The 18,640-nt window shown below is 34.5% G+C and overlaps 1 protein-coding gene across 1 annotated transcript; it reads left to right on the top strand.

Moving 5' to 3' along the window:
- Window positions 1-865: 865 nt before the first annotated feature.
- On the top strand, window positions 866-10,670 carry LOC133320943 (signal transducer and activator of transcription C; the record flags this gene model as incomplete). Its single annotated transcript, XM_061530039.1, has 4 exons — window positions 866-977; window positions 1,276-1,802; window positions 6,791-6,863; window positions 9,646-10,670. Coding segments are annotated over exons 1-4 (1,716 nt in total), but the record flags the coding sequence as incomplete, so codon positions are not given.
- Window positions 10,671-18,640: the final 7,970 nt, after the last annotated feature.

Here is an 18,640-nt window from a genome sequence, read left to right as displayed (position 1 = left end):
TGGTCATTAGAATAAGCATACCTATTTTGATAAAAAATTGGCCTATATTTAGCGGTTCGAATGAACACAGACTGTTGCGTGAAAAATGACAAAATATATATTCTGAGGACATAGACCCGATAAGTTGATAGTATATCAAAGAGAAGTGGTTCCGCTTGTGGTCAATAACAATGTCTATAATTTTCGGTGATGTTTAAAAGATATGTAGAGGGGGCAATGAACCGAAAACTGTAAGATTTTCTAGTCGCTCTAGAGGCCATTATAATATGCAGAACGTCACACATATTTTACACGATGAATGGGATTTGACCAAATATATAGAACGGCTGTTAAGACTATGATCGGTCAATATTCCGAGGGTCAAATTAATCAAAAACTAATGTGACCAAATATTTATTTTATGGCGTAAATATTCGTCTCCAACGAACGGAACTGCCAAAATAAAAAAGCTTATGATGGTAGAAGAAAACCCTTCGTTGTATTTTCGTGCTAGAAAAAAGTTGTATTTTCGTGGTAGATATGTAGGGTATCATATGGTCATTAATTTACTTCCTGCCATTGTAAAATTTTCCTCCGTTTTATATTGATGCTTGTACTCGGTGATGTATGATAAATATTTATTTTAAATTAATTCAATTCTGTAAATCATACGCCACTCTGTACCATTATTTTCTTATTTATATTATCTTATCAGCTTAAAATGTTTTTCTTTTATATTTTTCAATTCCAGATCAATATACTTTGGACAACAACATTCAACAACAACAACACTTGAATCATATCATCCCAAGACTTCCTTCACATAAACAAGTCAAGCTACCCAAGCTAAATTAACATTCATATCCAGGAAATCAAAATAATCAAACCGAAAGGACATAACGGAATCATGTGGAATTTTCAAAGAATCATTTGTATTTGGATATGTTGCGTATCGTGTATGTTCGGTAGTACACAATTGTCATCGCTGGTGAGGGCAGGTATGTATGTCGAATGCACACTCGGATGCACAGATATTTGAAGAAAGTGAAAACAACACACACACACAAATACGTACAGAAATACATTTTTCTTTTCCATGACACATTTGCACACACACACATAGTAAAAGTAATTTATTTAAGTTACATTTAATAGTAACTAGAAATCATTGTTGTTGAGAACGGAAAAATAGAACACTCAAATGTGTGTTTGTTCTGCTTGTATTGTTTCCATTTGATTCATTTTTCCTCTTACGATTTCCACTTCTTCTTGTTCTCCTCGATTTTTTTGTTACAGTTCCCTATGAATACTTTGATGATCATGACCAAAGTTTTTACGACTTGGATACGGAACAGATACAGGCAAAATATGATACACGTTTGCTATCACAGCAGATGTTGAAAACTTCAGACGCTCAGAACGAACAACAGCAGCAGCAACACCAATCACTTGAAAACCAAAAGGGTTCCATGCATTTAACTGAGCCGGATGGTTACTCAACGAATGAGGAACGAAAGATGATTGAAGAAGAGCACATGGGAGGTGCAGGTGGTGGTGCTGGTGCGTCTTTTGTCTTCAACGATAATGGCAAAAATGGTGAGCGCGGCTCGGTAACCGATTCAGACATTTTAACTAAATTGAAAACTAATGATGCTAGCCAGAATGGCAAAAACAACAATAACAACAACAACAACGATGCTGACACCAAGGACACCACAAGGATAGATGAAACAACGCCAGCAATTACTGAAAAACCAGAAATCCATTTGCCACGTGCGGCATCCTGTTACACAAATGGCCAAAAATACACTCACGGCCAAAAGGTATGTTGAGAATTTCTGCACAAAAACACAGCCCAAAACACAACAGCAACAACAAAACCAGCAAATGACAATGGCAATGAAATTCACATTTACAAATATCCTTGTGATGTGCATTTTTAATTAATTATTATTTTGAAATAAAAGGAAATGCCACATTTAAAAATATTTCCTCTCCTCAGTCCCATTTTCTTTGCCCGGAAAAAAATTATCACTAATTGAAATTCATTATTAAAATCTATTCGGCAAATTCATGGAAATTCTTCTCTTTTTTTTTGTATAATCCACTCAACTATAAAATCATAAATTTATGACCCCTATCAGCCAGGTTGTCTGTTCTCCTGAAATAAAAAAAGATAATTTCTTCTTAATCCAACAGTTGTCACAGTTGTTGTTTTATTGGCCGCACAGAGACACACCCACAAAATCCCTTATTTTTTATTGTTTTTTTCGCACGTTAAGCCGATAGGTTTTAACCGTCCCATATTAATTAATTGAGTCAATTTTATTACATTAAATAATAATGATAATAATAATGTGTCATAAATTAATGAAAGGCTGTCATAAATTGGTTTATGCAATGAGCAGAGAATATAAATCCCGAGGAAAAAAAGATATGCAAGTGAGAAATAAGGCAAAAGGGACATCTGAGCCTTGAAAAAGGGATTTACTAGAGAAGTGGAAAATATTATGGCTGTATAATAAGGTCACATTATAATAAAATATTTAAGAAAGTGAATTGGCAAGATTTATAGATTCTGTGAGCGATTAAAGCAAAAGGAAATATTTATTGTAAGAAATTTATGTGAAATAGCAGTCCTTTGGGAAAGGGGTTCGTGAAGGAAAAATAGAAAATGTATTTAACACTACATTGCCGAAGGCGGTCATTTTGACAGTTTTTCAATTTCAGCTATAAAAATAACTGTAAACGTAATTCTATGTGGTACAAAAAGTCACCAAATTTAAAAAAAAAGTGTCATTATATGCACAGTTGTTTTTGTACTTGAAATTGAAAAACGGTCAAAATGACCGCCTTCGGCAATCTTGTGTTAAATACATTAAGGGGACCCCCCATTATCGGTGTCAAAAAATTTATGTAGTTTTTTGAATCCACACTAATTCAAGAATGTACCTACAAAATTTAAAGTGAAAATCTCAAGAACTTTTGAAGATATAGTCGATTTAATGTGTCAGCATCAAGTGACGGCAAGAGTGACTCTCAAACTTTAAACGCATTTTTCTCGAATCAATATGGCGGGCACGATAACTCAAAACATAATAACCCAATCGATTTCAAATTTTGGGACGTTTCTCTGTGTGTGTATAGCTGTCGTATGAACTAGGATAAAGCCAATCGGTGAAGATCTTCCTTATTTTTTAAGTTAGTTTGTGGTCGAAAATAGGCGATTTTCCCAAAAAAAATTTCAAAGTTCTGCCATCATTTGTGAGTAGTATGAGTATTCATATTATTCCTTGCCTTCTACAGTTTCCCTCCATTTTATACCAATGATTGTACCTGGTGGCGTATGATATTTTTTTATTTTAAATAAATGTGATTCCATAACCGTATTTAATTATACCCTACACAACTATGTTGTCAGGGTATTATAGCTTTGTGCAGCCCCAACAATTTGTAACGCCGTGAAATATTGGTCCTAGACCCACCTTTAAGTTTACCATATCTCGACTAGCTGAGTCGATCTAGACGTGTGTGTCCGTCCATCCGTCTGTCCATTATAATTTGTAAACACGATACAGGCCACAGATATGGACCAATTTTCACGAAATTTAGCATGTAGGATAGGTTCTGGCTAATGAAGACCCCTATTGTTTCTGGTAAAGATCGGTTAATATTTAGGGGATGAAATGGACCAAATACTAAATTGTTGTCACTTCAGAGGCCGCAATTATGGCCCGAACATTGTGAAATTTTACATGGAGAAGGGGATCGGGCCAAAGAATGAGCATGCCTCTTTTGCTTTGCTAATAGATCTTTTGTGTGAGTTACACTTACATATTATTGTCGTACAGGATGTGGGAGTTACCTTTTTTACAGGTGTTTTTTTTTTCGAGTCGATCTATAGGCCACAATTATAAGTCGAACATCACAACACAACTCACGGTGAAGGGAATCTGGAAAAATAATTAGAGGGGCGGCTGTTTTGAATGTTAGTAATATTCGGAATATATGGCAGTGTAAGGAAGAGGTGCTGTTGATCTCTAATCGGTCAAGAGGCTGAAAATACCACGAAATATTGTCCAGGCTCAAAATAAACATCCGCAGAAAGTTAGAGTTCCGTGGTAGTTGTTTAGGGTATCGTATGGTCGGCCCCGGTGGGAGATGATTAAAAAGAAGACATATACGTCGGGAGGTAATTTACAATATACCGTTATTTATTTTTTGTGTTGCATTCTACAATTTCCCCCAATACAGATTATAGTACCTGGTGGCGCATGATTATTATTTATTTTAAATGAATGTTATTCTATAAATCATACGCCACCCCTTTCTGTTATTTCAGTGTTTGTGTTACTAGCCGACCGGATTTAATCTATACGAATAAAAGAGTAAAGTGATTAACTGACTTACTTAACTATCCATCACGCTCAGACGAAACGGATCAAGCTAGAATCTTGAAAATGTACTGAATTTGCTACAATTTCTTAACATGCGAACGAATGGAGCTAAAAACTTGAAATTTGGAATGCGAATTAAGTGTACTCATATATAAGGAAGGTACTAAATTTGGTACAATTTTAAATTGGATAAATGGATGAAGCTGGAAGCGTAAAACGTACTATAATTGGTACAATTTTATATAATTGGTACAATTTTGATTTGGGTAAACCGGTGGAGCCAAAACTCTGAAATTTGAATTGAGGTTCATTGATGGCATGTAGGATGGATGTACCAAGGGGATTTTGGAAATTCGAACTATAAGTATCCGAAAAGTATTAAAATGTACTAAATTTGTTACAATTTCGTAGCATACGAACGGATAGAGCTAAAAACTTGAAATTTGAAATGTGAATTAAGGTTTAGAAGTAAGGTCGATATAAAGAGGTTGTTTTGGAAGTGTGTACTCATGAAAAGTCCTAAACAGTACTAAATGTGGTACAATTTGAATTTCGAGAAACGGATAGAGCTGGAATCGTGAAATTTGAAATTGCATTTTCGTCGAAGTACAAAAAGTGTACAAAAAGTAATTCAAACACGTACCGTAATTGGTACAATTTTGATTTGGGTAAACCGGTAGAGCTGGAACTCTAAAATTTGGAATGAAGGTCACTTTTGTAGTGTAGGTTTGGGGGATATGGATGTAGTTTGGAAATTCATACTTATGGGTACTAAATGGTACTAAATTTGGTACAATTTGAATTTTGAGTGAACCGATAGAGATGGGATCCTTAAATTTGGACTATGTAGGAAGCTCTGAAAATTCATACTAATGTGTACAAAATTTAATACAATTTAAATGTAAATTGTGGTGTGTAGAATTGGGATATGTAAGAAGTGCTAAAGTGCACTAAATGGTACCGATATGAACCGTGAGCCTATGTTAGTTATATTAATATTTCTATTATTGATCATTCTCATGTCTGGAAATTAATATCGAATTATAGGGCTCATAAAAATTGCTAAAGAACTCCAGTTGATGACTTCCCATGGAAGATATGACTTTTTGGAAGTCTTGTGATAAATTTTTTGTGGGCTATAAATGATCACAAGACATCCAATATAGTTCTCATACATGATTTTATTCGATTTTATATAAATAGTACACCAATAACTCTATGTCTGTCCGATTGACATGAAATCGCCGTACAATGATTGAAGTTCAAGGAAGCCCTATTAAAAAAGTCAAACATTTCAATGGAGTTGTCAGAAATATGAACAACTCAATTAAGGTCCATATTTACGTGAATTTTCGTAGATCATATTGGTGCTATCAAGTTCGTATTCAAATAATTGGGGTTTCCAGAATTACATTCGACCTAAACTATTTGTTTGTTGTTGTTGTTTTCTTTTTAATTTTGGAACTAAATACATGCTTTGATTGATTGATCGCCCATACCCAATGTTGGTTACGAAAATAAATGTGTAGCGTAATAAATAAAAAATCCGCTTTACTTTGCAAACAGCAAAGCAGCTTTGCTGAACAACAGCAACAACCCACTTCATCACAAAATAACCAAAAATGTAAATAAATTGGAAATTGCGGTTTCGAACGTGTGTAGTAGCAGCAGCAGCAGTGTGCAATTATTTTTAAATACCTTTGGTGTCAATTGGGCATACTCAAAAATTTACTACACAGGTATTTATGGTACAGTGGAGCACGATAAATGGAAATGAATTCAAATTTAAAAAAATATATGAGACAATTAAAACAAAAGCCTAAATAAATAAAATAAAATCAGTGAGTGAAGGTGAAGGCCCCTAGTTGACCTTTATACCGATCATAGGCAACAATTTTGCAATACATGGACCGTCTTGTGTGATGATCGTATTACTAAACCACATTCAGCTAGTCGCTATATGGCGATCGGTATACTAAAATTAGGGTCTAGGACCAATATTTCGTGGCGTTACAAACTCTTGGGGATACACAATATAGCTTTGTAGAGTATAAAAAATATATTTCTGTTTTTTTTCAACTCCCACTGTCTTCTTATAATGATTATTGAAAATGTTGTCGTTTGTGCGTAAATATCCCTTTGTAATTACATTTTCACATTTACATTAATATTTGTCATCCTGAAGACTCTACTATGCTGTTGGTTGCCAGGATACCAAGCCACCAGTACTTTATTATCCTTCTGCGAAATTCTTAAGTTATTATTTTTCTTGAATTTTTTTTTTGGTTTGATGGTTGGTCTGTTGCTGTACCTTTGAATTTATGTCTGTGAATATTTCATTATTTAGTGATGATGTCGTTTTTCTCATTTTCTTTCCGTTTTTTTTTTTGTTTTGTTTCTTTGAATATTTTCAGGTGCCACGTCTTGATAGCTGTGAGGTCTGTTTGTGCATGGATGGTGAAATATTTTGTTGGTGGGAAAAATGTGGTAAGTTTTTTGTTTGGTTTCTACAGATCTTTGACTTAAATTTGACTTGGCTTCATTTATGTTGTGGTTGCTTTTGGGGCAAAAGGTATTTTGGCCAGTATTTATGTTGTGCGGTTGTGGGTGTAAGGATTTGTTTTTTTTTGTCTTAAGAGAAGTAATATTAAAAATAATATTTAAGAAGGTGTATTAAATAAAAGTTAATCTAATCTACCTTTAAGGAATATTAAATTAAAATTTGTATAAATCTGTTTTAATTTTTCCGTTTAAATTCCCTTAAAATTTAAATCACTTTTGGCAATGCAAATTTATTGCCATCCATCCCCCTCAACCCACCTCCAGCAGCATCAACAAATTCTATAAACTATGTATGTTCGATTAAATGCAACATTTTGCGAAAATTTCAATAGATATCCGGTCATATTGTGTTGCTGTAATCACTACGTTCACATTTTGATTTATTGTTTCACAGATTTTTTTATTATTTTTTATTATCATGGCTGGCCACCCAGCTCTAGTCCATTGTAAACAAAAAACTGGCAATTGTTTAAATATTTACACAGCATTTGAAGGGAAACGTTGATGAGATGCAATTTTTATTTATTTTATAAAAAATCTAAAACTGAATAATCTGGCAGCTAATTCTATAGGCCTTAAAATAAAAATAAAAAAATTCTTTAAAAAATCCACGCCTCTTCTAGGCCTTGAAAAGATAATCTTTAAAAAATTCAGGCCTCTTCTAGGCCTTGAAAAGATATAATTTTAAAAAATCCACGCATGATGGAAGCGTTGAAAAGATGTACTTTAAAAAATTTAAGGTGGCTTGAAAAAATATTCTTTAAAAAATCCACGCCTCTTCTATGGTGGCTTGAAAAAATATTCTTTAAAAAATCCACGCCTCTTCTATGGTGGCTTGAAAAAATATTCTTTAAAAAATCCACGCCTCTTCTATGGTGGCTTGAAAAAATATTCTTTAAAAAATCCACGCCTCTTCTATGGTGGCTTGAAAAAATATTCTTTAAAAAATCCACGCCTCTTCTATGGTGGCTTGAAAAAATATTCTTTAAAAAATCCACGCCTCTTCTATGGTGGCTTGAAAAAATATTCTTTAAAAAATCCACGCCTCTTCTAGGCCTTGAAAAGATATTCTTTAAAAAATCTACGCCTCTTCTAGGCCTTGAAAAGATATTCTTTAAAAAATCCACGCCTCGCCACTTCTAAGGTGGCTTGAAAAAATATTCTTTAAAAAATCCACGCCTCGCCTCTTCTAAGGTGGCTTGAAAAAATATTCTTTAAAAAATCCACGCCTCGCCACTTCTAAGGTGGCTTGAAAAAATATTCTTTAAAAAATCCACGCCTCGCCACTTCTAAGGTGGCTTGAAAAAATATTCTTTAAAAAATCCACGCCTCGCCACTTCTAAGGTGGCTTGAAAAAATATTCTTTAAAAAATCCACGCCTCTTGTAAGGTGGCTTGAAAAGATAATCTTTAAAAAATCCACGCCTCTTCTATGGTGGCTTGAAAAAATATTCTTTAAAAAATCCACGCCTCTTCTATGGTGGCTTGAAAAAATATTCTTTAAAAAATCCACGCCTCTTCTATGGTGGCTTGAAAAAATATTCTTTAAAAAATCCACGCCTCTTCTATGGTGGCTTGAAAAAATATTCTTTAAAAAATCCACGCCTCTTCTATGGTGGCTTGAAAAAATATTCTTTAAAAAATCCACGCCTCTTCTATGGTGGCTTGAAAAAATATTCTTTAAAAAATCCACGCCTCTTCTATGGTGGCTTGAAAAAATATTCTTTAAAAAATCCACGCCTCTTCTATGGTGGCTTGAAAAAATATTCTTTAAAAAATCCACGCCTCTTCTATGGTGGCTTGAAAAAATATTCTTTAAAAAATCCACGCCTCTTCTATGGTGGCTTGAAAAAATATTCTTTAAAAAATCCACGCCTCTTCTATGGTGGCTTGAAAAAATATTCTTTAAAAAATCCACGCCTCTTCTATGGTGGCTTGAAAAAATATTCTTTAAAAAATCCACGCCTCTTCTATGGTGGCTTGAAAAAATATTCTTTAAAAAATCCACGCCTCTTCTATGGTGGCTTGAAAAAATATTCTTTAAAAAATCCACGCCTCTTCTATGGTGGCTTGAAAAAATATTCTTTAAAAAATCCACGCCTCTTCTATGGTGGCTTGAAAAAATATTCTTTAAAAAATCCACGCCTCTTCTATGGTGGCTTGAAAAAATATTCTTTAAAAAATCCACGCCTCTTCTATGGTGGCTTGAAAAAATATTCTTTAAAAAATCCACGCCTCTTCTATGGTGGCTTGAAAAAATATTCTTTAAAAAATCCACGCCTCTTCTATGGTGGCTTGAAAAAATATTCTTTAAAATATCCACGCCTCTTCTATGGTGGCTTGAAAAAATATTCTTTAAAAAATCCACGCCTCTTCTATGGTGGCTTGAAAAAATATTCTTTAAAAAATCCACGCCTCTTCTATGGTGGCTTGAAAAAATATTCTTTAAAAAATCCACGCCTCTTCTATGGTGGCTTGAAAAAATATTCTTTAAAAAATCCACGCCTCTTCTATGGTGGCTTGAAAAAATATTCTTTAAAAAATCCACGACTCCTTGTAGATAATATCCTTTGAGATGTTTGATGAAAAGGATTGTTGCCAAAATGATTTATGATTTTTCCAACCTCATAACAGTTTTGATTGACACTCGTTTAAAAATGGGTTCCAGCCATTCATCATCATCTTGTTTTGCTTTATTTCACTTGCAGACAAAAAGGTGCAAAAGAGTCAGACACCCCGCTACGATGACTATTCGACACCATATGGAGAATCATCTACAATGCGGATACAGGCCAATGAGAAATCTACGATTAGAACAACGCTAAGGCCGATGAAGAAACCGAAAATTAACAAAAGCTATAAATTTGGACAAAATGGTGATGATGGAGAGGCGGCTGATGAAGATGCTGCTGGCCTAGATGGTGATACGGAAGATAATGAATATGATGACAGTACGTACAGATATGGTAAGAGCTCCTACAAAAGCCATCATAATAAACAGCAGCAACAACAACAACAAATGACCAAAAAGAAGAAGAACAGCCATGAAGAACAGCAGCAGGGTAAGAAGGCATTAGAGCTTAAGGAGAAACAAATGAAAAAGGACAAATTAAAGAAACAACAACAACAAGCGCAGCAGCAGCAACATAAAACCAACAACGATCACCACTATCACCATCCCGAACATCACACATCTGGTGCGGGTTCCAGTAAAATCCTTAATTTCCCCGAAAATCTACCCTCCGTCCTGTATTATGACTATAAAACGGAAGAGCATCAGCATCATCAACATCAGCACCGGGAACAGCATCTAAAGCATCAGCATGAAAAGGAGCTGAAACATCGTCAACATGCGGTCAATAGTCGTCATCATGAATACGGGAACAATGATGGTGGTGGTGTAGGGGGTGGTGGTTCGGGAGGTGTTGGTGTTGGTCAAGATTTTAATATGGACATGTCTGTGACACTGCCAGCTGTTGCGGGCACCTCACAACTTGGCGACTCGTCTGCCTATGGCCGGAATAATGTTCGTGGTAGCGACAATGATGCTGTCTTACAACGACAGCAACAACAACCGCCATCATCTGCAAAATTCCTGGCAAACGGAAATGACAACATTTACAACAATGTGGATTTACAAACGGATAGTGACATTTTGCCCGAACCTCCAACTAAAAAGCCCAAATTATCGTCTATTGACACAGCGGAGATGGCAATGCTGGGAGCTGAGGGCGAGACATCAGCTGCAGAATTACCGCATACAACAACACCGCCATATCGTCTATCAACACTATCAGCCACATCGGCGGGTTCAACGAACATTACAACACGACCGCTAAAGGTATGTAAATGAAACGATTCGTTACTTTTTTTCGTTTAAAACTTTTATCCGGCTTGAAATTGGAATTTTTAAATGTCAGTTTACTTTATTTTTTGTTTTCGGGAGATTGAGAATAAAAAATGTAATTGTGGTCATCAGATTAATATGTTATACAAATTAAGGGAGGAGAGGAGAAATTACGAAGATACGCGTGGTGACAAATATGACGGGGATGGTTACATAACGGGGATGAGGATGATGAAAAACTGTTAGCTTAAAAAAAAAACAGATTTAGATCTTCCATTCATGGGAAGACCTTATGGCTGTCATCTCGGCACAAGAGTAGTTTTTAAGGCTATCTGTATGCCAAAAATATTCTTTAAAAATCCACGCCTTACTTTGGTCCATGAAAAAATATTCTTTAAAAATCCACGCCTTACTTTGGTCCATGAAAAAATATTCTTTAAAAATCCACGCCTTACTTTGGTCCATGAAAAAATATTCTTTAAAAATCCACGCCTTACTTTGGTCCATGAAAAAATATTCTTTAAAAATCCACGCCTTACTTTGGTCCATGAAAAAATATTCTTTAAAAATCCACGCCTTACTTTGGTCCATGAAAAAATATTCTTTAAAAATCCACGCCTTACTTTGGTCCATGAAAAAATATTCTTTAAAAATCCACGCCTTACTTTGGTCCATGAAAAAATATTCTTTAAAAATCCACGCCTTACTTTGGTCCATGAAAAAATATTCTTTAAAAATCCACGCCTTACTTTGGTCCATGAAAAAATATTCTTTAAAAATCCACGCCTTACTTTGGTCCATGAAAAAATATTCTTTAAAAATCCACGCCTTACTTTGGTCCATGAAAAAATATTCTTTAAAAATCCACGCCTTACTTTGGTCCATGAAAAAATATTCTTTAAAAATCCACGCCTTACTTTGGTCCATGAAAAAATATTCTTTAAAAATCCACGCCTTACTTTGGTCCATGAAAAAATATTCTTTAAAAATCCACGCCTTACTTTGGTCCATGAAAAAATATTCTTTAAAAATCCACGCCTTACTTTGGTCCATGAAAAAATATTCTTTAAAAATCCACGCCTTACTTTGGTCCATGAAAAAATATTCTTTAAAAATCCACGCCTTACTTTGGTCCATGAAAAAATATTCTTTAAAAATCCACGCCTTACTTTGGTCCATGAAAAAATATTCTTTAAAAATCCACGCCTTACTTTGGTCCATGAAAAAATATTCTTTAAAAATCCACGCCTTACTTTGGTCCATGAAAAAATATTCTTTAAAAATCCACGCCTTACTTTGGTCCTTGAAAAAATATTCTTTAAAAATCCACGCCTTACTTTGGTCCTTGAAAAAATATTCTTTAAAAATCCACGCCTTACTTTGGTCCTTGAAAAAATATTCTTTAAAAATCCACGCCTATTGTAGCCTTGAAAAACTATTCTTTAAAGATCCGCGCCTGTTTCTTGATTAAATCTACGCCTCTTCTAGGCCTTGAATTTTTTTGTTGATTCTTTAAAAATCTGCAACTCTTCTATTCCTTGAAAAAATATTCTTTAAAAAATCCAAACCTCATCTAGGCCTTGAAAAAAAAGCTTCTTGTGAAAATCTACGACTTGTGTTGGTTCTGAGAAATTATTTTTAGATTAATCAAAGAGATTTTTAGTAATTTTTTCTGAACGTCAATTTTGTATCCTTGTTCACGGAATTTGTCATTGAATACCCCACATTCCTGTGGTCTTATTTTCTTCTGTCTTCTTCCTTGGAGAATGCCAAATAAAATTACCTTAATTTCAATTAAGCTCAAGGTCCGCCGTGTGTTGTTCTGAAATTAAATAAATTAACAGCAACCAGGATGCCAAAATTTCGTAGAATCTGTTTTTTCATCTTCTTGTTGTTCTTCTTCTTATTCATCTTGCTGGCAATTAGCTTTACAATTTTGCCCCTGGGCGAGCCTTAAATGTTAAATGACAACAACGGTGACATGAATTCATTTCTTTTGCCACAATTGTTCGCCTCGGCCAAGTTATTTCTCGAGTGTTGGAGTTTATGCAAATAATTGCTTAATCCCTTAATGTTATTCTTTCACCTCTTAATGTCCTTTTAGCTGTAGGACTTTTGTATTTATGTCCTGTTTTTTTTTTGTTCTGTTCATGCAGTTGTAATCTTTGCCATTTATTTTGAGATTTCATTCAGTCGGCCATTCAGTCATTCATTGCGTGTCATTGTTGATAATTGTCGTTTTATCCGCTTTTATCGGTATGCTAGAGAGAAAGACTGGCAGGAAGGTAGGCAGTCAGCCTGGTTGCCTTTCTGCCTATCACTCTTCTTCTTTTTTCTCCATTAATTTCAACACTTCGAAAAGAAAATTTCCATTGGACAGGAGTTTTGTCCAATTTTGTTCATTTGGTTTTTGCATTATTTCCCTGGAGGAAAGCATTCTCTCTCCCTCTCTGCTGGGTCATGACCAACAACGCCAGCAACGACCACTCATCGAACAACGTTGATGATGAAATAACATTCAATTTCAATTATGTCAAACATGGTGGAACTCAGGTTAAATTCCGACATCCAACAGAAACGACAAATTTTTTGGTCAATTGATCCGCCCCCCCAACTTCTTCACAGTTCGTTTTGTGCTGTTGTTTTTGTTGTTGTTGTTTTTTTTTCACAGTACGTAGCAGGACAACGATAAAAGCAAACTGACAGCGTAGATAAGTGTGTCAACAACATGGCTGTGATATTGTAATCCTCAAAGGATATGACATTTACTTTTACGACAATGAATTGCTTTAATTCGGTGCGTGTAGGTGTGTGTGCAGGTACATGTGTGTAAATGCACATGTATTTGTGTGTTTTTTTTTTGTATGCATTAACATGATGTGCAGACGTATTTGAACAGCGTTCAACATGGAACCGAACTGAAAAATTTCCAGTTTTTTCTGAAAGAACAGAAACTATTCAAACGTAAGGTGTCTAAAGAAAATAGGCAGTCAGGAGTTAGATTTAATTACCATAAAATGTGTTTAAAAAATCCACGCCTCTTACCCTTCCACATTTCTTCTTTTCAAAATTAATCCATTTCGAACTGAAATCCTCTTAAATTTGAATAGCAATCAATAACAGGACAAAAAAGGATTTTCAATCAACCTAAAGCAAACACAGAAGAAATAAACAATAAATACAGAAAATTTAATTTTATATATGCATGAACGTGTCATAGGTTATGTTGACCCAATAGATTTTCCAATTTCCATTTGTCAAAGAAATATATTGTGATTTAAATAAGCAACAGTTGTATTGGATTCATATGTAAATAAATTACAATAAGGGGAAGGCTATCAATTATAAGACTACACAAAGACATTCCGCTGAAAGGCATACGTCTATCAAAAAAGAATTTAAATGAAGTTAAGAAGGCCCATATCCTTCTCTACGGGCCGACTATATGATACCCCTCACCACTTTGGGTATATTCAACCAGTAAAATGAAATTGGATCCTGCAGCCTATACTAATTTTTTTATTTGGCCAGATATAGAAGCTATATCTAAATCTGAACCGATTTCAACGAGACTTGCCAGAGATTAATTTATATTAATTACAGTTCATTGTACAAAATTGTGTGGCAATCGGACAAACTTGGGGTTTTTAGTGCACAATTTACATACAATCGGAAAAAATACGCTGTGCCAAATTTCGTGCCAACCGAAAGATATTAAGGGACTTTGGTACACCATTTACCTAAAATCGGACGAAAATATACATGGAAACATAACACACATAATTCCATACCTAATTCATTACGCTGTGCCAAGTTTCGTGCAAATAAAAAAAATATGTAGGGACTTTGGTGCACCATTTACAAAAAATCGGACGAAACTATATATGGAAGCTATATCTAAATCTGAACCGATTTTCCCGAAACTTACCACACATCATTGTAGACTCAATTCAGTACACCATGCCAAATTTCGTACACATCGAAGGATATATAGGGGCTTTGGTGGACGATTTACATAAAATCGGACGAAAATATATATGGGAGCTATATATAAATCTGAACCGATTTTCAGGAAACTTAACACACATCGTTCTAGACCTAATTCATTACGATGTGCCAAATTTCATTCAGACCGAAAGCTATATAGGGACTTTGGTGCACCATTTACATTAAATCGGAAGAAAATATATATGGGAGCTATATCTAAATCTGAAACGATTTTCACGAAACATAACACACATATCTTTCTAGACCTTATTCAGTACGCTATGCCAAATTTTGTGCAAATCGAAAGATATATAGAGCTATAGGGACTTTGGGGCACAATTTACCTTAAATCGGACGAAAATATATATGGGAGCTATATCTAAATCTGAACCGATTTTTAAATAGGGTTCGTTCTTGAGGCAAATAAGTGAACTATGACAAATGTCATCCAATTTGGATGAAGGGTATAAAAATCCACACTTGAAAAAAATATTTTTAAAATATCCACACTTATGATCACCTTGGGAACATATTTTTTTTAAGAATACATGCCTTGTGGTGGCCTTTAAAAACTATTTTTTCATGAGGCCAGACCCTGTGATGGTGTTTGAAAAAATATTATTTAAAATACTCATGTTGGAAATGGATTGTTCCGTCCGTCTGTCTATCTGCCCATTATAGTCTGTAAACACACAGTTATGAACCAATATTTACGAAATTTTGCATGCAGGATGGGTTCTGGCTAATGAAGACCCCTGTTGTTTTTGGAAGCGATCGGTTAATATTTAGGGGATGAAATGGACCAAAATCTTTATTTTTGTCGGTTTTTTCTGGTCGCTTCAGAGACCCCAATTATGGTCCAAACATCGTGAATTTTAATCAATATTTAGTTTTAATCAATATTTAGCGGGTCAAATGGACCCTGACTTTTGTGTGAAAAATGACAAAATTTGTATTCTACAGCGTATATATTTAGTCCTGAAGGACATAGGGCCAAGAAGGTGATAGTATATTCAAGAGGAGTGGTACACCTTTAAATTGATACCAATTGTATTGGTGTATGTACTCGGATGTACGAGTTACACTTAAATGTTTACAGGTGCTCACGTACGCAGATACTATTTAGTAACCAATTACCACACTAGAGGTCGTAAATAAAGCGCTGATCGCTTTGAAATTTTCTATGAGGTTCCAGTTATGGTCAAGGACAACGCTTGTAATTTTTGGTGATGATCAGATTACATTTTTGGGATGAAGTGGACCAAAACCTAACAAAAACAAATATAAACCGAACGTCACAACACAACCCATGGTGAAGGGAATCTGGACAAGTAATTAGTAGGGCTGTACTGAATATTAGTAATATTCGGAAAATATGACAGTGTAAAGAAGAGGTGTAGTTGGCATCTAATCGTGCAAGAGGGTGCAAATATCATAAATATCAAATGTCATAGGCTCAGAATAAACATCCGCAGAAAATTATAATTCCGTGATAGTTGTGTAGGGTATCGTATGGTCGGCCCCGTCCGACTCTACTGCTCCGCTCACTGGTTTTAAAATAACTTTTAATATGTTCCGCCTTTGAATATAAAATAAAACTAACCCGCAAAAAGGAACGTGTTAAAGAAAGTGAATATGAAACTATTCACATTTGAGCTTTGGGACTATTCAAAAAACTTTTTTTTTTGGGCTACTCTGTATATCCATATAAAGATTATGGGCCCTCAAGGAACCAATTAAAGTGTGGTTAAACATAAACTAAAAACATTTTCATTTTATGGCCACCACCATCTCTATCATCATCTTCAGTTTTAAAGCTGTTTCCATACACTACCCTCCATCCAGTTCATCCATCCATAGTTACCATGGAGTGTTAGTGCTGCTGATGATGGTGAGCAATTAAATATTTGAATATTTAATAGCCATAGGGTTTGGATACAAACGAACGTATGTGTTCGTGTAAATGTGTGTGTGTGTGTGTGTTTGTGTCTGTGTTGGGATAAGGCAATTTGCAAAAACATATTTTTTAATGGCACCCCACTTGCTGTCATTACTCCCCGATGGGCATTGATATCCTTGTCTAAGTATCTGCTGAGAGATATAGTTTTATTAGAAATGTTTTAAATATTATGTATTTGAAATATAAAATATTTAAATGTTTCGAGTGGCAGCAGTGTAGTCAGGACCATTAAGTTAATATGGAGAGAAGAAGAAGACCTTATGAAAATAATAAAATAATATGTTTGATAAAATGAATACGGTTTCAATTTTTATATTGAAATGCACATACATATTAGATTATGGTCTAGTAGTTGGGATTTTAAGGATTCCGTTTATGGAAAATGTTTTGCCATTTTCAAGGATTTATAAGAAGTAACTTAATTACAAGCATGGGATTACAAGGCATCATGTGAGCGGATCGTTGATCCTTGAAAAATATTATTTAAAAATACTAAAAAAATAGAAGTTCTGGCCTTTTGAGCCATAAACTCCTTGAAAAAAATAATACACTCAAAAGATTAAAGCTGATGGCCCGGCTGGTGTTTCATATATATTATATAAAATATTTCCTTCTCTTATCTGCCCCCTGACCACACACATACACCCATCGTTATTATTTCTAATCAAAGTGTATCCTTCAACTCTCTGCGTATTGTCAAAGTTTTCAAGATTTTTATCTGGAAAGTAAAACCATTATCATTTGCATCTTTGATTAATTCGATAAGAAGAAAATCTTCGCACACAGCACTACCACAAGAAGAAAAGTAAAAAAAAACTTCTTCGAACAAAAAAGTCCATTGTCAGCGTCATCTGTCATCTGCGATTTAACCACAATCAACTTTTCTAGTATTTTCTTGTTGTTGTTGCTGCAAAAATAAAAGAAAAATTTCTTTGTGTGAAAATTTCTAGTTTTAATTTTGTTTAAAAAAGAAGAAGAAGCAGCAGCAAAAGTGGTTTTGGTGTTTTCCATTTTTCTCATGAAGTTCGTTTTTCTCTCTATTCTGTTTACATGGCAACAGTTATACTCTATCCCAATTTATGGCAACATGGGGTAGGGTGGACCCTTGCTCCCCTCTAACCCTTGCCTTTTTTAATTCTGCTAATATTTGAAAATGTTTAATCTTTAACTTTTTTCTGGTTATGGAGGGAGGGAGATAGAACTTCTGCTGGTGGTGTTGGTGTGACCACTCACACCACTGGATATTGGTGAGCTCATAATCGACAAAACAAAAAAGGATTATAAATTCATAATAGAAAATAATGAGTGAAAACGGAATTTAAATGATGCTTTGTCATTAAAGTGTTAACAAAAACTATTTTCAATTTATAAATTTTTCATGGCATAAAAAACAATAAAGGCGTAGATCTCTAAAGAATATTTTTTCAAGGCCTAGAGCGGGCGTACATTTTTTAAAGAAGGCGCGGGTTTTTTAAGAAATATTTTTTCAAGGCCTATACAAGGCGTGGATTTCTTGAAGAATATTTTTTCAAGGCCTATACAAGGCGTGGATTTCTTAAAGAATATTTTTTCAAGGCCTATACAAGGCGTGGATTTCTTAAAGAATATTTTTTCAAGGCCTATACAAGGCGTGGATTTCTTGAAGAATATTTTTTCAAGGCCTATACAAGGCGTGGATTTCTTAAAGAATATTTTTTCAAGGCCTATACAAGGCGTGGATTTCTTAAAGAATATTTTTTCAAGGTCTATACAAGGCGTGGATTTCATAAAGAATATTTTTTCAAGGCCTATACAAGGCGTGGATTTTTTAAAGAATATTTTTTCAAGGCCTATACAAGGCGTGGATTTCTTGAGGAATTTTTTGTCAAAGCCTATACAAGGCGTGGATTTCTTGAAGAATTTTTTGTCA

Source organism: Musca vetustissima, unplaced genomic scaffold (genome assembly GCF_032173495.1).
Source record: "Musca vetustissima isolate MV318-11 ecotype Yass unplaced genomic scaffold, APGP_CSIRO_Mvet_v1 utg6675, whole genome shotgun sequence".
NCBI classification, from domain to species: Eukaryota; Metazoa; Arthropoda; class Insecta; order Diptera; family Muscidae; genus Musca; species Musca vetustissima.
Note: the sequence above shows the minus strand (reverse complement) of the source record. Positions and strands in the feature narration are given on the sequence as shown.